This window comes from Cyprinodon variegatus, unplaced genomic scaffold (genome assembly GCF_000732505.1).
Source record: "Cyprinodon variegatus isolate N-32 unplaced genomic scaffold, C_variegatus-1.0 Scaffold229, whole genome shotgun sequence".
Lineage (NCBI taxonomy): Eukaryota > Metazoa > Chordata > Actinopteri > Cyprinodontiformes > Cyprinodontidae > Cyprinodon > Cyprinodon variegatus.
Window position 1 is genome coordinate 183,955 of NW_015150682.1, and position 16,509 is coordinate 200,463.

General features: G+C 38.1%; 1 protein-coding gene across 2 annotated transcripts in view; it reads left to right on the top strand.

Moving 5' to 3' along the window:
- LOC107088807 (probable threonine--tRNA ligase 2, cytoplasmic) overlaps positions 1-15,235 on the top strand; it is a 44,002-nt gene extending 28,767 nt beyond the window's left edge. Inside the window, exons 2-18 of one of the 2 annotated variants that reach the window (XM_015381214.1) lie at positions 3,570-3,742; positions 3,817-3,931; positions 4,292-4,413; positions 5,249-5,357; positions 6,335-6,399; positions 6,472-6,550; positions 7,120-7,266; positions 7,346-7,444; positions 9,529-9,698; positions 9,776-9,938; positions 10,426-10,563; positions 11,601-11,678; positions 13,126-13,226; positions 13,606-13,707; positions 13,976-14,048; positions 14,164-14,278; positions 14,427-15,235. In XM_015381214.1, coding sequence (XP_015236700.1) covers positions 3,570-3,742; positions 3,817-3,931; positions 4,292-4,413; positions 5,249-5,357; positions 6,335-6,399; positions 6,472-6,550; positions 7,120-7,266; positions 7,346-7,444; positions 9,529-9,698; positions 9,776-9,938; positions 10,426-10,563; positions 11,601-11,678; positions 13,126-13,226; positions 13,606-13,707; positions 13,976-14,048; positions 14,164-14,278; positions 14,427-14,569 — 1,992 coding nt within the window. In that variant the 3' untranslated portion in view covers positions 14,570-15,235. Of the gene's footprint in view, positions 1-3,569; positions 3,743-3,816; positions 3,932-4,291; positions 4,414-5,248; positions 5,358-6,334; positions 6,400-6,471; positions 6,551-7,119; positions 7,267-7,345; positions 7,445-9,528; positions 9,699-9,775; positions 9,939-10,425; positions 10,564-11,600; positions 11,679-13,125; positions 13,227-13,605; positions 13,708-13,975; positions 14,049-14,163; positions 14,279-14,426 lie in introns of those variants that run through there. The other variant, XM_015381213.1, reaches the window with a different exon arrangement.
- The last annotated feature ends 1,274 nt before the right edge of the window (positions 15,236-16,509 follow it).

Sequence of the window (16,509 nt, forward strand, 5' to 3'; positions counted from 1 at the left end):
GTATATATATATGCACATATGTGTATATATATATGCACATATGTGTATGCTGTGGAAAAGGCAAGTTGTGTAGCACAATTCAGTACAAAGACAATTCAAATGTTTTACAGAATTTAAATGGTAAAAGAGAGAAAATGACAGCAAGTAAATGTAAAAACGTGATAAAAGCAGGTAATAGAGGAAACGAAATAGTTGGAATACCTCAGTAAACAGTCAAATGCAGTTGTAAACAAATGTGTTTTTAACTTTGGCTTAAAAGAACTCAGGCTTAAAAGAAATTTTGCTTCTCCATGTTTGGTACTAGTTCTGGATGGACAGCATAGACCTGAACAAGAAGACCTGAGTGGTCTGAGAGGTCCATACACTGACAACAAATATGTTATGTATTGAGGTACTGATCTGTTCAGTGATTTATAGACTAACATAAGGATTTTATCGTCCGTTATCTGAGATACAGGGAGTCAGTGGAAGGACTTCAAAACCAGACTGATGTGCTCTACTTTCTTAGTTCTAGTGAGAACACGGGCACCAGAGTTTTAGATCAGCTGCAGCTGTCTGATGAACTTTTTCGGCAAACCTTTGAAGATACTGTTGCAGGGATCACTTCTACTAAAGATAAACGCATGAATGAGTTTTTCTAGATTCTGTTTGGACATTAGTCCTTAAACCTGGAAACATTCTTCAGGTGATTAAAGGCTTTTATGTGCCTCTCAATCTTTAGGTCCGAGTCCATCATGACACCAAGATTTAGGCCATAAGCAGTGGTTTCTTGCTGTACTAACTAAAGCTGTAAGCTAACTCTAGATCAGTTTTGATTTTATTCAGTTGGAGAAACTTATGGTGCATCCACATATTAATTTGTTCTATGCATCGTGCCAATGTTCTGATGGGCTTATAGCCACCAAAGTTTGACAGGAATTTTTTTGACCTAAAATACATCAAGGAACCAATTTGTAGTTTTCTTTCTTTTTTTTATTCAGCTACTTTTAAAACCATATAATTAAATTTCTCCACTGTGAGATCAATAAATATTATATATATATATAAAATGCCTATATTGCAGCTTTGAGTATTGTCGATATTGACCTGATATATCAGCACGAATCAGAAATACTTTGCTTACTTATTTAGTGTGGGAAGTTACAAAAGGCTTGAACAAGTGACTTTACTCTGAAACAAAGAACAATTTTCAACTACTACAGGTATGAAAACAATGACCTGTTTATTAATAATCAACATGTTATGCAAACTTTAAAAAGTAGAGTTTTTATGTCGGCTTGCTGATATTAGAGATTTTACGTTTTTGACAGTTCATGTGGCTTTTATCTTGTTTATTCATATATCTAAATTATATTGAATCAACTAATATAAATTAAAAAGAAGAAAGCATATTGTGTTACAGGTGCTGGTGGTGTCGTCCAGCTCGCCTTGCAGGTGTTAATGTTATACCTTCTGCATGTGTTATAGTAGTATAGCAGTTTTTTGTTAACTCTTTTTTTTGTTTTTGTTTTTTACTTGATTTGAATTTCGCTTTCTCTTTGCATAAAACACTGTACTAGTAGACTCAGATTATCTATCTGAGGATGCAATTCTTTACTATTTTTCTGACTTTAGAGAGTTGGTTTTTTTAGACATCTCAGGTGATTTGTATGAATTTTATTTATTTTTTTATTCTGTCCTGTGGGTTTTATCTGAATACATTTCAAATCTCTAGCCTCACTTGTACACTTACTATCAACATTTGTACATCATTATCTTCCCTTTGGCAGATGTCTCTTTCTTTGTCTGAGGTAAAGTCAGACAAAGCCTTTGTTTTATTTATAACAAGACGTATATGTTAATATATTGACCCTTTAGTTAACCTCAAATATGCCACTTTGGTGGATAATTGTACTATAATTATAGTGTTGGAACAGTCAACAAGGAATGGAACACAATGAACACACACTGCTGTTCAGCAGAGTGTTCATTGGAAACCTGTTTAGAATGGGATGAATGTGAGCAGAGAGAACAACCCCATCCCTGATGCTCTTTGTTTCACTGGCTTTTAAGTCCCACATCAACCATATCCAATTGCCAGCTGGATTAATGGGGATATTGAAGGGGGTTCTTAAAGTGCCACAGGCACATTTTTTCTAGTCTGCTGTAATTTACTCTAGGTTGTTAAGTCATCCTAGAAATGTGCCTTTTTGAAGACTGAGATTCTATACGGAGTTTATTCATTTCCCCATCTAAAATCCATCTATTTTCTTTCATTTGCTTTCCATCTATTCTTTCTACTTTTATTTACCTTGATTTATTCTAGGGCCTTGGGATTTGGCTGAAAACTAGCATGATATAAAACTTTCACATTAGTCAATATTGATATTTATTGATTAAAATTTTTTACATTTTTGAAAATAAAAGACCATGGGGAGAAAAAAAAAGACAACACGTGTAAATTATAACCCTATATAAAAAAATTCTGTTTAAAAAGAAGCCAGCTCTGCTACCAGCGGTGCTCATTCAGGCTAATGATTTCCTCCTCTTACATCTCCCAGAATACCAAGTGGTTCTGAATGACACGTTTTATATTGATTTGCGTCAATATAAATTATTATTGTAATATAGCGATTTATTACCCAGTCCCAATTTCTTGCAAACCTAGTTTGTTTCTTCTGTCTTCTATTTATTTTTATACTTTTCTTTCTCCCTTTGTCCTTATTTCTTTATTTTGTCCTTATTTCCTTAACTCTTTAAGCTAACTCCAATTATTTCTTATTTCTAATCTTGGTTGTTCATTTGCTTCTTCCTCCTTTTGCCATTATCATGTTTCTTCCTCCCATTTTCATTTCTCCTATGTCTATTTATTAGTATTTGTTTTACTGTCCACCTGCTCTTCCACTATTCCAACTTAGTTTAGGAATTTGTCTGTTCCTTGTGTTATTTTTCCTTCCCCTTTTCCCTGTGCTCCCTTTTCTTTCCTTCTTGTTAGGTCTGCGGTTTGTTCATTGATTAAACCCTGACCTTCGTTGATATATTTGCTAATATTTACCATGACCTTTTGCATTAAAATTCAATGGTTATAAACAAAAGTGACACCAAAACGTTGATATCAAAATGTGTTGCATAGTGAGTGCTTTACGTCACTGGTCAGACTTTATATTCCGGTTCTACCGATTGAAACAGACTCCCTTTTGAAGTCAAAATTCACGTTTTCTACCACTAGAGGAAGCCTGAGGACCATAGTTTCAAGAGTCATCGGTGTTTTGACTGGAAGGTCTTTTTACTCGACTCAAAGCAGCAGAGAAAAATGAAATAACATTGGATCTATAATGTAATATTCCCCAGTGTTTATGCTAAACCCCTTAAGGCTCATAAAATATGAATCTAACTAGAGTAAACCAGTGAGAAGCATATAGGTTCCTGTTACAAAAACATGGCTTCAGAATAGCATTCATAGCCAAATTGATGAAATACTGTTCATTTTGATGACAGATTACTGACTTTTGTTAGGTTTTTGTTTTAAAGACCTTTGTGGCTCTTCTTTCCATTTGATTTTTTTTTTCCCTCAATCTTTCCATCTTCAGCTGTCTCCAGCGTTATCTGAGCGCCTGCGAGTCTTTGAGTCTCTATGGGATGAACGAGGCAAGAAGAGATCTGAGGTAAGAGGAAACCCTCTCTGCATCCACCTTACCGATGGACAAACAGTAAAGGGAACATCTGGAGAAACCACGCCCCTTTCCATAGCACAAAATCTCAGGTAAATACATAATGCATGTTCAGATGTGTTCATGTGTTGCATATCTGCAGGTAATAATTCAAGTTTTATTGCAGGGTGAAAGGAGCCCTGGTGAGTAAGGTGAATGGGGAGCTGTGGGAGCTGGGACGTCCTCTAGAGGGAGACTGTGAGCTGCAGTTTCTAGGATTTAAAACACCTGAAGGGAGACAGGTATGTTTTTTTCCTGTTTTCTTAAAGCAAAACTGGGAAATTTTTTTAGCCTAGTATTTGCTAAATTTGAGATAAATTAAATGATTTTTCAGCTCATCACACAGCATATTGGGTCGTATTGATGCTCTTTGCAGGCTGCTCTTGTCAAAAATTTGCTCATGTAACTTTAGAAGTCTGAATCCATTGCCGAAGGAGTCATGTAACGCAGAGCGGTGCTTTATTTACGGCAGCTTAGACACCAGAGCTAACTAAGCTGTACTTTTCTCGAATACAGAAAGAAATTGGTTTACTCTACTTTTTTCTAAACTGTAAAGAGACCCTTTTTTTTGCTTACCCCCCTGTAACACCTCTCATTTACAGGCAGCATGGAGGACAGGAGCGTGTGTCCTTGGGGGTGTTTTGGAGGGGATGTTTGGAGCAGAGGTGTGCCGGGAAGGGGCGTCAGAGCTCGGACTTTTCTGTGACCATGTCCTAAGCAGCAGGTGAGGTAATTGTGTGAACATATGAATCAGTTTTATTTAAGTTTAAGTCGCAGAGCTTTTTTGGAAGGCATTTCTTGAAAAAAATAGTTTTTGGAATATGGGAGTTTATTTCCTTTGCTGTACATTACGTCTCTAGTTACTGTTACATTAAATATCTTATCGTTTCTAGTGCTCAGGGATCCTATACAGGTTTAAAAACTGCAGACATTAGTTTAGAAATAAGTAGAAATGTCCAGAATTTACTTCTATTAACAACTAAATAAAATTGAATTACTTAGAAAAAGGTCTTGGCTTCCCTGCCACTCGGAGTCCCTGAGCAAAGACCTTTAACCCCACACTGCTCCCCGGTCACCCCACAATGGCAGCTCACTGCTCCCAAACAGGATGGGTTAAATGCAGAGAGTTCATTTTGTTGCTTTGTACTTGTGACAGTCTAATGACAATAAAAAGTTTAATTCTAATTCCAATTGGCTGCATTTCCATTTACAGCATTGCTTTCATTTTTGGTTTGAATTTCTGTTTAACTTTCTCATCATTTTGGTTTCCTAATTACTAATGGGGAAATATACGACCATCCAAAATGATATTTCACTGTGGGTTTTTTTTGTTTGTTCCTTTTTTGAATACATTTTATGTAAAAAAGTACTTTCTTTACACAAACTGTAAACTGTGAGACGATTAGAGAGTATATAATTAAGTCTCCTCCAGACCCCCAAAAGAGCCCAAAAAGTCATGAGCTAATGGAAAAGTCTAAAGGGTCAAGGAAAATATTAGATCTGGAGATGGAACATTAGTCCTGTTGATTTGTTGAACCTGAATCCATTTCCTTCCTCAGTTCCTTTTCTCTGACTGATGTTGAGGCTAAATGTAAGGCAGCTGCAGCACTTAAACTTCCTTTATCCCAACTGGAGCTTAACAAAGCAGAGCTTCTTAAACTCTTCCAGGTCAGTACTTCTTCTTTATCCTTGCCTTTCCTAATGCTGGAAATTTATGCATCAAATGACTGTTTTATTTCAGGTATAGTTCTCGTCAATAGTGGATTAAGTCATCCTAAGTTGTGATTGTCCTCCATTCCCTAAGTGTTATATTATACTGTAATTCATTTAAAACGCTACACACAATTTGATGCTGCATACTAAAAAGTCTTCATTATATCCTTAATATTAGGTTCTAACAAGCAGCAGTTAAATGCTGATTTTACATAGTCTGCCTTAAATTTCAAAGTTTTATTCTTTAATTCATACATTTTTCAATTTTTTAAAAAACTTGTTGCGTTTCTTCTTTCCATATTTAATGGGTCTGAGGATTTTAGAGTTTGCAGGGCCATGAAGAAAACAGCAGGCTGTGATGTGTTACTGCAAGCAGCTCTTCAGGAACTCTTACATCACCAGATATTTAGACCTTTTTGCTGTTGAAACTGGCTGATTAGTTGCTACCTTCTTTTAAGGAATTAAAGGACAATATTGTCAAATGTGTTATAGAGCATTGTAGTCAAAGACATTCATTTGGCAAACGTCTTCCAGTGATAAGCAGCCTACATCATTAAGAATGTAAGTCCAACCAATTACATCAGAGGGAGCAGAAAGAAACGTATAATAGATCGCTTGAATTCAATTTCAGTATAGGCTGACCTATTCATTTCAATATGTCGAAGGACTCAGCACCTTGAATTATACATATGAGGACATTTAAATTTAGTTTGATCAACACCACAATACCCCATAGAGGAAAACCATGGTAACCATCATTAAGGGCAACATGACACTGCAAATAACTTGGATAAGCTGCTTATATGTTTGTTTTATGACTTCAAGTATTTGTTTTTTTAATTAGGAATTAGAATTTTAATCATAATTACCCTATAAGGGATTAAGTTTAACTTTAAACTTTAAAATTAAAGCACTTTCTGTGTTTGTTACAGAACAGTAAACTGAGACTGCAGTTTATTGAGGAAGAGCTAAATGGCTCCACTCTCACAGTCTACAGGTATGTGTGGATATTAATCTGCTTTTTGTAAGAGCAAAAATCTGAGCCGCTGTTATCCCTCATGTGATCCAGGTGTGGGGACAGCTTAGCAGTGTGTAATGGGCCCCTCCTCCCGCACACAGGCTTCCTTAAGGTCTTTAAGATGCTCCAGGTGAGTGGTTGTCTCTTTCTTCTCCTAACCTTCTTAATCTGATTCTGTTTTCTGGATTTTCTTTTGCTCAGGTGTTCTGAAGTTGTCTTCATCTCAAAGGTAGATAACCAGCTCCCTGAAAGCCAAACACAGTTTAATGTTTTGTAGCTCTGCCCTTTTTTCTTAATGGTTTAAACATCAATTGAGAATTTGTGATCACGCTATAATCAAATCGCATCAAAGCTCCCTATTTATTTGGACCATTTATACTGTTTTTATTGCATAAATACAACCCCCCCCACATTTTACTGACTTACGGGTCTGTCTCTATACTGGGCAGGCTGGAATTCCACAACAGCATGAGGCTGGAAGTACTGGTGGCAGGATGTTGTGTTTGCCAGAGGCCATATTCCTGCTCCAAGCTCTAACACAATGCTTTCCATCAGATAGATCTCACTCTCTTCTGTCCATTCTTCCTTTCTATTTTGCCTGCCTGTCACTTTCCTTTCCTCTGTTGCCATCTGTTTGTTCGCTCATTATTTTCTCTGTCCCCTCATTATCCTCGTCGCGCCGCTGCTGTGTCATCCCAGCTGTCCTCCGTCACCCTGTCCAACCAGACAGAGTCTGCCGGTTTAACGCGCCTGTTAGGTGTGGCGTTTCCAGGGGAGAAGGACAGGGAGGAGTGGGAGAGGGAGCAGGAAGAAGCGAGGAGGAGAGACCACAGACGTATTGGAACAGTAAGATGAGCGGTGCATTAAATAAAGTTCAACATTAAAGTCAGGTTCCCCCTTGGTAGTGTGGTGTTTTTCTGCACAGGACCAGGAGCTGTTCTTCTTCAATGATGTGAGCCCAGGCAGCTGCTTCTTCCTGCCTAAAGGAGCCCACATCTACAACACGCTCACCGACTTTATTAAGGTGCTCTGCATTTTATCCATTTTAAAACTACATTTAGCTTAAAATATTAGGACCTCCTTTTTAACAAAACTGACTCATTATCTTTAGCAGGACCAGTTAAATCAAACGGCTCGTTTTACGCTTTAAATAGTCTGAAAAAGTCAAGCTTATCAGTATTTCAACAGTTTTTATTTCTGTTTTCCCAAGTGTTTTAACAATGGGCATCTAAATAGGATTTGTTTATGTCTTAAAAATATAGTTGTTACTTAAAAATGCATCACGCTGTTGCCTAGTAGATGTGTAGCATCGATACAGAAATGTTACTGCCCAATGAAATGCAGTGACCTGTGCGACGTCAACGCATCGGCCAGAGGCGTTTCAGCTGGAATAAACTCTATTTCTTTTTCGAAAAGCGAATAACTAGATGTGTTTTTTGGTTTTGTGGGTGAGAAGGTGATTTAGAATTCCTGCTGGCCAGATTTGCTAAGAATTCAACTTATCAGTTAACTTCACTAGTTAGGAAACAAATCAAACTGCTGCTGTGATTGGCTAAAATTTCTACATGGAAGCAGGTACCCAATCAGCTCGAAGAATTGGACTGAATGTCTGTTCCTTTTTGGGAACCCTTTCTAGAAGAGCCTCCACAGATGATACGTGGAGATCAATTTAAATTCTGCAAGATATGAATCTGGCTTATGCCAGGTTACTGGTATCCTTCAAAACCCCTACTTCTAATGTTAGCTTGGCTACATGCTACTGAGGCAGCTTAGCCGTTTGATTCAGGTTTTGGAGGCAAGGGGCAAATCTGAAAGTTGCAGAACCACTATATCTCCTTAAGGAGGTGCGTGGACGCATAGATAAGACGGTCGCTCGGATTGAATCATCATCTCACCCATATTTATATATTAAAAACTTTCCCGCAGGTAAGACTATTGGTACATAAAAAAAATCATGACAGGTTTGTTTGTGTGTGCTGCAGTGGAAATTTGGACATGTTTGCGGGTTAAATAAGGATTTGTGGCCACCATATAACTACTAACGATGCAACTTACAAAATAAATAAACTTGTCTTCCCTGGAAAGTTACAATATAGAGGTAGGTATCTTTCACCAGCAGGGATGTGAAAATAACATGCCAAACTTTACCTGTCGAGTAGAAACTTTGCAAATGAGGCATCAGTGGGAAGCCCGATCTGTGCTTTCAGTGTACGCCATCATGTACTTTCCTCCCACGACCTTCGGTCAAAGACCACTTATTTTCATGATCCACCAGGATAAAGAACATCCCCCACTACACCTTTAAGGAACCTAGTGATATTAATCCAATAATATCAATTATAACTTATTGGATTATTAATCCAATAAGTTATAAGTCTATAAGCTTTTTGTTATCACTGAAGGTCTTGTAATTAAGTCTTGAAAGGGTCTTTAAAGGTTCAAATTAACCCACTGAAACATGCAGAAAACACAATCTACTGCGGACATCAAACCTCTGGGCTGCTCTGGCTTTTATCAGTTTTAGTTTTTTCAAGAATTTGTTTAAAGACTAAAGCTTTGTACATAAAATCATTTTTATGGACATTAGTTTGTTATATAATAGATCTCAGATTATTGAGTTGATTCAACAAAGACCAAAGGTTGATATTCAGTAAAGCTCATGTATTTGAGGTAGATTTAAACTTGTCCTCTAATATGGATTCATCGGTTCATTTCTTTCCTGTAAACACAAATTAGAATTGAAGACATAAAACACCAGCTGAGCGGCATCATTGTGCTGCAAACTTCACATAAATTGACCTTAATACAGCTTTAGCTGAATTGGAATACAAGCCCTAATGTGATTTTACTAACTTCAAATAAGACCCAAAAGCCGTATTTATAAAATCAGACACTGAAAGCTTTTTATTTGTTTCCGTCCATAATGACTGTCTCTCCTGCAAACTGAATTCCTCTCATTAATCTGCTTGGTTTATGACTCTGAGGATTTACGGCTTTGTGTCAGTGGTCAGAATGTTAGTCTTAGTTTAATAATGACACTGTTGTGACAGCCTGATCCGCTCCTTCACTCATTGTTGCACACATCCTTCCCTTTCCGACCCCTCTCAGAGCGAGTACCGAAGGCGAGGCTTCACCGAGGTCGTGACCCCGACTCTTTATAGCACAGCCCTATGGGAGCGCTCTGGCCACTGGGAGCATTATAGCGAGAACATGTTCACGGTGACCTCGGAGGACTCTCAGACCTTCGCTCTGAAGCCCATGAACTGTCCTGCACACTGGTAACGGCAGAAAGATACACTCATATGTAAATTCACCTACATCTCCATGGTAACCCACTCTATCCTTTTGGGTTCAGTCTCATGTTTGAGCATCGAGTTCGCTCGTGGCGGGAGCTTCCTCTGCGGTGGGCCGACTTCGGGGCTCTGCATCGTAACGAGCTCTCCGGAGCTCTGGGAGGTCTGACACGCGTGCGGAGGTTCTGCCAGGACGACGCTCACATTTTTTGCACACCAGAGCAGGTAAAACATGTTGGCCGAGACTACTGATTATTTTTCTTTAAACCACAGTACATCTCTGGAGGCGCTTTAGCCAAATTGAGGCTTTAAAGGAGACATGTGGCATGATGATTAGATGGGCTGTGCAAATAAGTCCCGAAACATTCCAGGAGGCCTCAGCCTGGATGAATGTAAGCCTTTGTCCCATTTAAACATGATACCTCCACATCGAGACGCAGCAGATGTAGTCATTCTGATCTCCTGCCTCAAGATCTGGATCTCTCCTATCATGTCTGTCCTCAAGGTTTTTGTTTGTGCCTCAGTTATTTACATAGATCACAATCACATGATAATCGTTGGCCTCTGAAATGCTAATTCAATCTTGGAAGCACCCTTCCTACCTATTAGGAATTTAACCCTTTGAACCCCTTTGTCTTCACTCTTAGTTCTGTTTAATGCTACAAACCGCCCTGTCCTCTTGTCCCACCTCCGTTTAAAACTTTCTCCACAGCTGGAACAGGAGATTGTGGCTTGTTTGGACTTTGTTCGGAGCGTCTATCAAGTGTTTGGGTTTTCCTTCCACTGCTTGCTATCCACCCGTCCCACTCCGTGCCTGGGAGAGCCTGAGCAGTGGGACCACGCCGAGCAGGCAAACACACACACTTTCACACACTATCAATCTCACTACCTCACTGATAGAAGGCTCAAGTAGTGGGTTTATCACCGAGTCTTTAACCAATTTTCTGGTTTTGAATAAGCACCTGTTTGGTTTATCTAAAATCTAAGTAAAAATATAATCATTCTCACTTATTTGATGTTTTATCGAGTAAGATTTAATTTCACTGCAGGATCATCAGCACAGGCAGTCAGGGAGAACAAAGTTTGCTCCGTCAATCTCAGTGTCTCTGCAAACAGCCTAATACTATTAGTTTATTTTATTAATGCAACTTGATATACTCTAAGATCACAGACTGTAGCTTAACAGATCCATAGTGAAAGGTTTATTAGTGTTGTTAGATAATGTTAGATGAATGATGGGTTTATAAACCCAGATGGAAATGGTTATAAAATCAGTAAAAATCAAAGTCTGTGACCCACCCAAGATGATGGGTAATATATATTTAAGTAAAAGGTTGGAGGAAGAGAGGTCCTGGTGCTAATTGGATGTTTGTTTAGCTCTGATTCCACACCTTTATGGTTTTAAATTAAGTTTAATAAAAACCAAACTATATATATATATTTTTTTTAAAGCTTGTTGCTGACATTTTGCTTGGCTGATGGTGTCCATAAGCCCGCCTCCAACTGCTGGTGAAAGTTAGTGCTAAAAATGAAGTTATTTTTGCAGTCAGAGCTTTCAGCCGCAAAGAACCAGTGCCACCAGTTAAAGCACTGGAACCAGTTTGGTTTGGGGAAAAATTGATAAATGCCTCCGTGGTCTTAACAAAGCGTGGATGATTCCCTGCATAAGTCTAATTTGTCTAGTTTCTGGCTGCTTTATAGAGGAATCCCTATTGATTCCTTTTAATGAGGCTTTATGGCCGTTTTATTCAATTCTTTGTAATTTAACACCATAGTTCTTGGCTCCTACAACTCCCTCACACAGTAGAGTCAATATAGTTATCACAATGTGAATTGATCTCTTACTTGGTCTTTTGTGCATCTTCTCATATGTTTGCGTCTGAGCAGCAGTTGGAGAAAAGTCTGCAGCAGTTTGCTGAAAGTTGGGACCTGAACCCTGGAGATGGAGCTTTTTACGGACCAAAGGTTAGTTGGATGGGTAGTGTGGAAAGTGCAAGCTTCCATTGATCCAGAGATTAGGATCTTTCTTGGCCAATACAAATTAACAAGAAAAACAGTTAGTGGAGTTTTGAAACTAGAACTGAAATTTTGTTTCAGTTCTAGTTTCAAAACTCCACTAACTGTAGTGACCACTTTGCTAATTGATTAATCTGTCGATAATTTTCTCGAATAATAACCGTATAGCAAAAGGTTCCTTAAAGAATAATTTTTTTAAAAGAAATTAAATCAGGTGACATTTTTCCATTTGGATGGATCGGTGGTGATTTCTCATTAAATACTAGGGTGGCTAAACCTCAAATGTCGTAAAATATACTTTGTCAAACTTCATAAATGTACTTATTAAACGGCATTAGATATGATTTCAGAAGCAGCTGATTTTGTGAACATGTTGTGCATTAATCAGCTGTTTATTCTGCTGTCGGAAAGCAATCTCCCCTCTGCTCTGGAGCAGCACGACGCTGCCTGTCCGCCTCTATGTGAAATCCCTGATGAGGCTTATAATTTCATGGAGTTTATTATTTCAGAGCACTTCACAGCAGCTATTTTCACCCGTTGTGGTGTGTTTTACGTGTTTCAACATTTTTAATGCAATACATGACATTTGGATTTATTTAACACCATTGAGCCTCCCCTGTTTCAGAGAGCAGCAGCTGCCAACACACCATTCTGGATAGAGCATATAGACGGACAATAAAGTTCTTGAATACAAATTTCAATTTTGTGTTTTATTTGGGTAGCTCTGTCACCTAAAGGCTTGTTTTAGAGTCTATAAATGAAAAGTTTGTGTCCAGCATGTGTGGGCTCTGCAGAGATATTGGTTGTCCTTTTTCTGACTTTATTTTTACAAAATTCAAAGATTAATGCTTTCTCTGATTTTCATTTCAAACAGCTCTAGATCAATTCAACCAATTAAACGTTGTCACACTAACAGATCTTCAAAGCTTTGAATATTGTTTTTTTTTTCTTCAGATGGTCTGAACTATATCTGCCACAATTCACAGCTTTCTGTTGGGTTTTAGCTGCCTGCCTCATTACATTGGCAGTCATGCTTTAGGTCTGGCACAGAGATCCTGTCACTGCAGTAAAAGCTAAATAAAGTTTTTCATTAACTTCTGAGTTTATTTATAAATGTAGAAATATTGTATCTAGAATGGGCTCCACCTCAGGTCAAGTCAGGTTGGAGATGGATAGGCTGACACTTCTCAGTCACACATTCCTCTCAGCTGTGAAGCTAGGCCATGATGACCACAATCAGCTGCTGCAGCTTCTCCCAGAAACCAGTTTCTAACCATTTCAGTCCACAAATATGCGTTTGGACCTGAGCTTGAGTCTTATGAGCTCTGAAGTCAGAGTTTTTATAAAGCAGAAGTGTGTCCTGACACTAAGAAACCTCAACTCTGTTTCATCTTAGATCGACATCCAGATTAAAGATGCTATTGGCCGGCAGCACCAGTGTGCCACAATCCAGCTCGACTTCCAGCTGCCCATCAGATTCAACCTTCAGTACGTCGGGTGAGTCGGTTGAGGTTTGCAGCGTTTGGCTCAGGGTTTCTGAAACATTCCTACATCTGTACTGGTTTAAACCTCCAATGTTCAGCCTTCTCCTTCTCTCCTTTATAAACTCATACCTCTGTGTAGCTTCCTGAATTATAACGCCATAGTAATTATCTTCATCCTTCTGCTTGTAATCTTTCTTAACCTTATGTCAGCCTCATTTCATCAAAGTGTTTTATCATTTATTTGATCTTTTGGGGGGAAAAGGGTAAAGAAATCGAAGTCTGAGGGATTATTTTTGGTCGATTTAGCAGAAAGAGATACCTTTATTTAAAAATCATTATAATTGCCCTCTTTATTGATTTGAACTGTGACCTAATCATTTAACTTTTCTCAGACGAGACGGACAGCTGCACAGACCAGTGATGATCCACAGGGCTGTACTGGGGTCACTGGAAAGAATGATCGCTATACTGGCCGAGAACTTTGGAGGCAAATGGTGATTTTTTTATGAGACAATTTTACAAAGCACTACAAAAACAGTTAATGATGTAAAAGTTTTTCAATTTAAAAAGGGAGTTGTTGCATTGTAAAGTCTTCTTAATTTCAATGTATTGGAATCAAAAAGGTTTTTTTTTTAGCTGTAGATCATAATAATCAGAATAAAATATTAAATGGTTAAAAAAAGCTAAAATTTGATCTATTAATTTATTAAGATCTGTCTTTTAAAGCCAATACTTTTCCTTTTCCACTTATCTCCAAACTAGGCCTCTATGGTTGTCTCCAGCGCAGATAATGGTGATTCCTGTAGGGGGCAACAGTGAGTCATACAGCAGGCAGGTCAGTCTTTGGTGGGAAAATGGTCTAATCATTTTCTACTTCACTGTGATAAATTTGTAAATATACAAAGTTTAAAGATAAGATGTTAAAAGCAAGGCGTTTCCTTCCTCTTAAGGTGGTGGAGCAGTTCCAGGAAGCTGGATTCATGGTTGGTTTAAACGACGATCATGGTGCAACCTTAAATAAGAAGATTCGCTCCTCTCAGCTGGCCCAGTACAACTACATATTTGGTAAAGATGAATAATGAAAGCAGCAAATTAAAGCTGCCTATATCAGTGTTCTGGGTTGTTTTTTCCACTGATGCTCCATCATCTGTTCCTGCCTCCCTTATATCAGTGTTAACATATTTGAGCTTTTTTTGCCTTCTTTTTTTTGCAGTTGTGGGTGATAAGGAGTCTGAGAGTGGAGCAGTGAATGTTAGGAGCAGAGGAGGTAAACAGCTGGGCAGCAGACAGACGCAGGAGGTGCTGCGGTCCCTCATACAGCTACGAGACACCAGGAGCAACCAAGACGAATTTTAAGAACGGACTGTCCCTGAATTATGTTCTGCTTTATTACTTTTCTTATGAATGTCAAAGCTATCAACTGTAATAAAAGTGTATTAACACTCATGTTTATGCTCCTATCGATATCCTTTAGTGGAATTTGATGATAAATCTGTTCCCTGAAAAATATAGAGTGGAATTTTAAGGCCATTTAAAGGTCATTATCAGTCTAACAGCTGCATTATTCAGAGGCAGATGCAATTTGTTCACTAAAAGCCATTAAATATGCAAACCTTCTGCCTGTTTTATAAGGACATGAGCAGAAAACCAGACATACCTTTAAAAGACTTGGGGAGAGAGACAGAGGGGGATTTGTCTAAAATAGGAAAGGTGGACGTGGTGTCAGACCCTCGTGTTTTTATGTTTAGCTGAAACGGATAAGTCAAAGTAAAGGTCAAAGGGATTGGATGCTTTCCCTTCTCTTTAATTGAAAGAGGGCAGCAGGGTGGAAAAAAGACATCAGTCAAAACAGTGACAGCAAGGCAAAGAGAAAGAAATGGGATTCTACAAAAAGTTAGAAATAATGATTTTTGTAAAGGTACTTGTTTCTTTTCTAAGAGATTCAGGCAATTAAATTAAAAATGTTCCGAGCAGGTTGACAGGCTTTTTATTTCAGATCTTTCGAAGAAGCATTTTTTTCTCCCAGGAAAAAAGACATTTCCATTAATAAGAATGCCTTGTTTTCAGTGTAAAACTTCAAATGTAGTCTGTTGTAAATGACTTAAGTTGCATATTGAGTTGTTGTATATTTTTTTATGAAGTATGTTGATATAGCAAGAAATCAAGGGGTTTAACAGAGTAATCCGATTAAACGTAATGGAAAATAATGAATTTAGCATGTTTAAATCAAGTCAGAATACTGATTCATTTTGATCATGGCGTACTTTACCTTAAACCTTTACTGGTGTCATTGTTTACTTTTGTAAAGGAAATAATTTTATTGCAGGAGAAATCTGAAAATCAGCCTCAAACAGGGCAATTATTCCTTTCAGGCATTTAAATGTGATGTTTTCTTTTTCGCACCAGATTTCAAAGCATGTTTTATAGCCGTGAGGCTCACAGAGTGCTGGAGTTTGTCCAACTTGTGGAGATAAACAACGAGGCTGGCAGTTCAGCCACCAGCCAACATTGCACAGTAGTGGTGTAGTGATGACACGGACCATTTACGTCCAGTAAAAACTCCTCAAATCTTTACTCTAGATAACAACTGCAGCCTCCCTTTCCCCGCCGCTGTCCACCCTCCACCCATGTAATCTGTCTATAAGAAGCACATACACATAGATGGCAGCTTTCCATTCATTTAGAGGGGTCACTCAGAGTTCATAGAAAATTATTTTTAGCTGGAGGGACTTACCATAAACTGCATGATGTCAGATTGTGGAAAAATAAAGAGAAAAATGATTTGAACTACAGTAGAAGGTCTGTTATGCTACATTATTGTTGATGTAATAAATAGCTATGTAAATGTACCAGTCGTTCTCAAGCCTTACTTGGCCTGTAGAAAGATCAAGGAAAACATCTTGGGGGAAAAAAACGCTTGTTTTTATTTAATAAGTAATTCGTTATATGAGGTTCTGCAGTTTACTAACATTTTGAGACCATTACATTTGAATGCCATGAGTCCGCTATCTTATATTTTATATATTAGGTTTAGTATTCTATCCAAACTTGATGGGGTTTTTTTCTTACTACCCAAACAAGGAAATACGTTTTTTTTTTAATTAAAGGTTGGTGTTTTACGCTGCATGGTTCCTAAACATAATTTAAACTTTCATTCTTTTCTAGAGCACTATTACAAAGTGTGTCAACTGAATGCTAAAGATCACTAAATATAGCTGGTACTTCTGCAGTTGTTAGGCTTTGAATACACAACCTGCAACAAGCACAGACCTGACTGAATGATGGAAGGAAGGGCT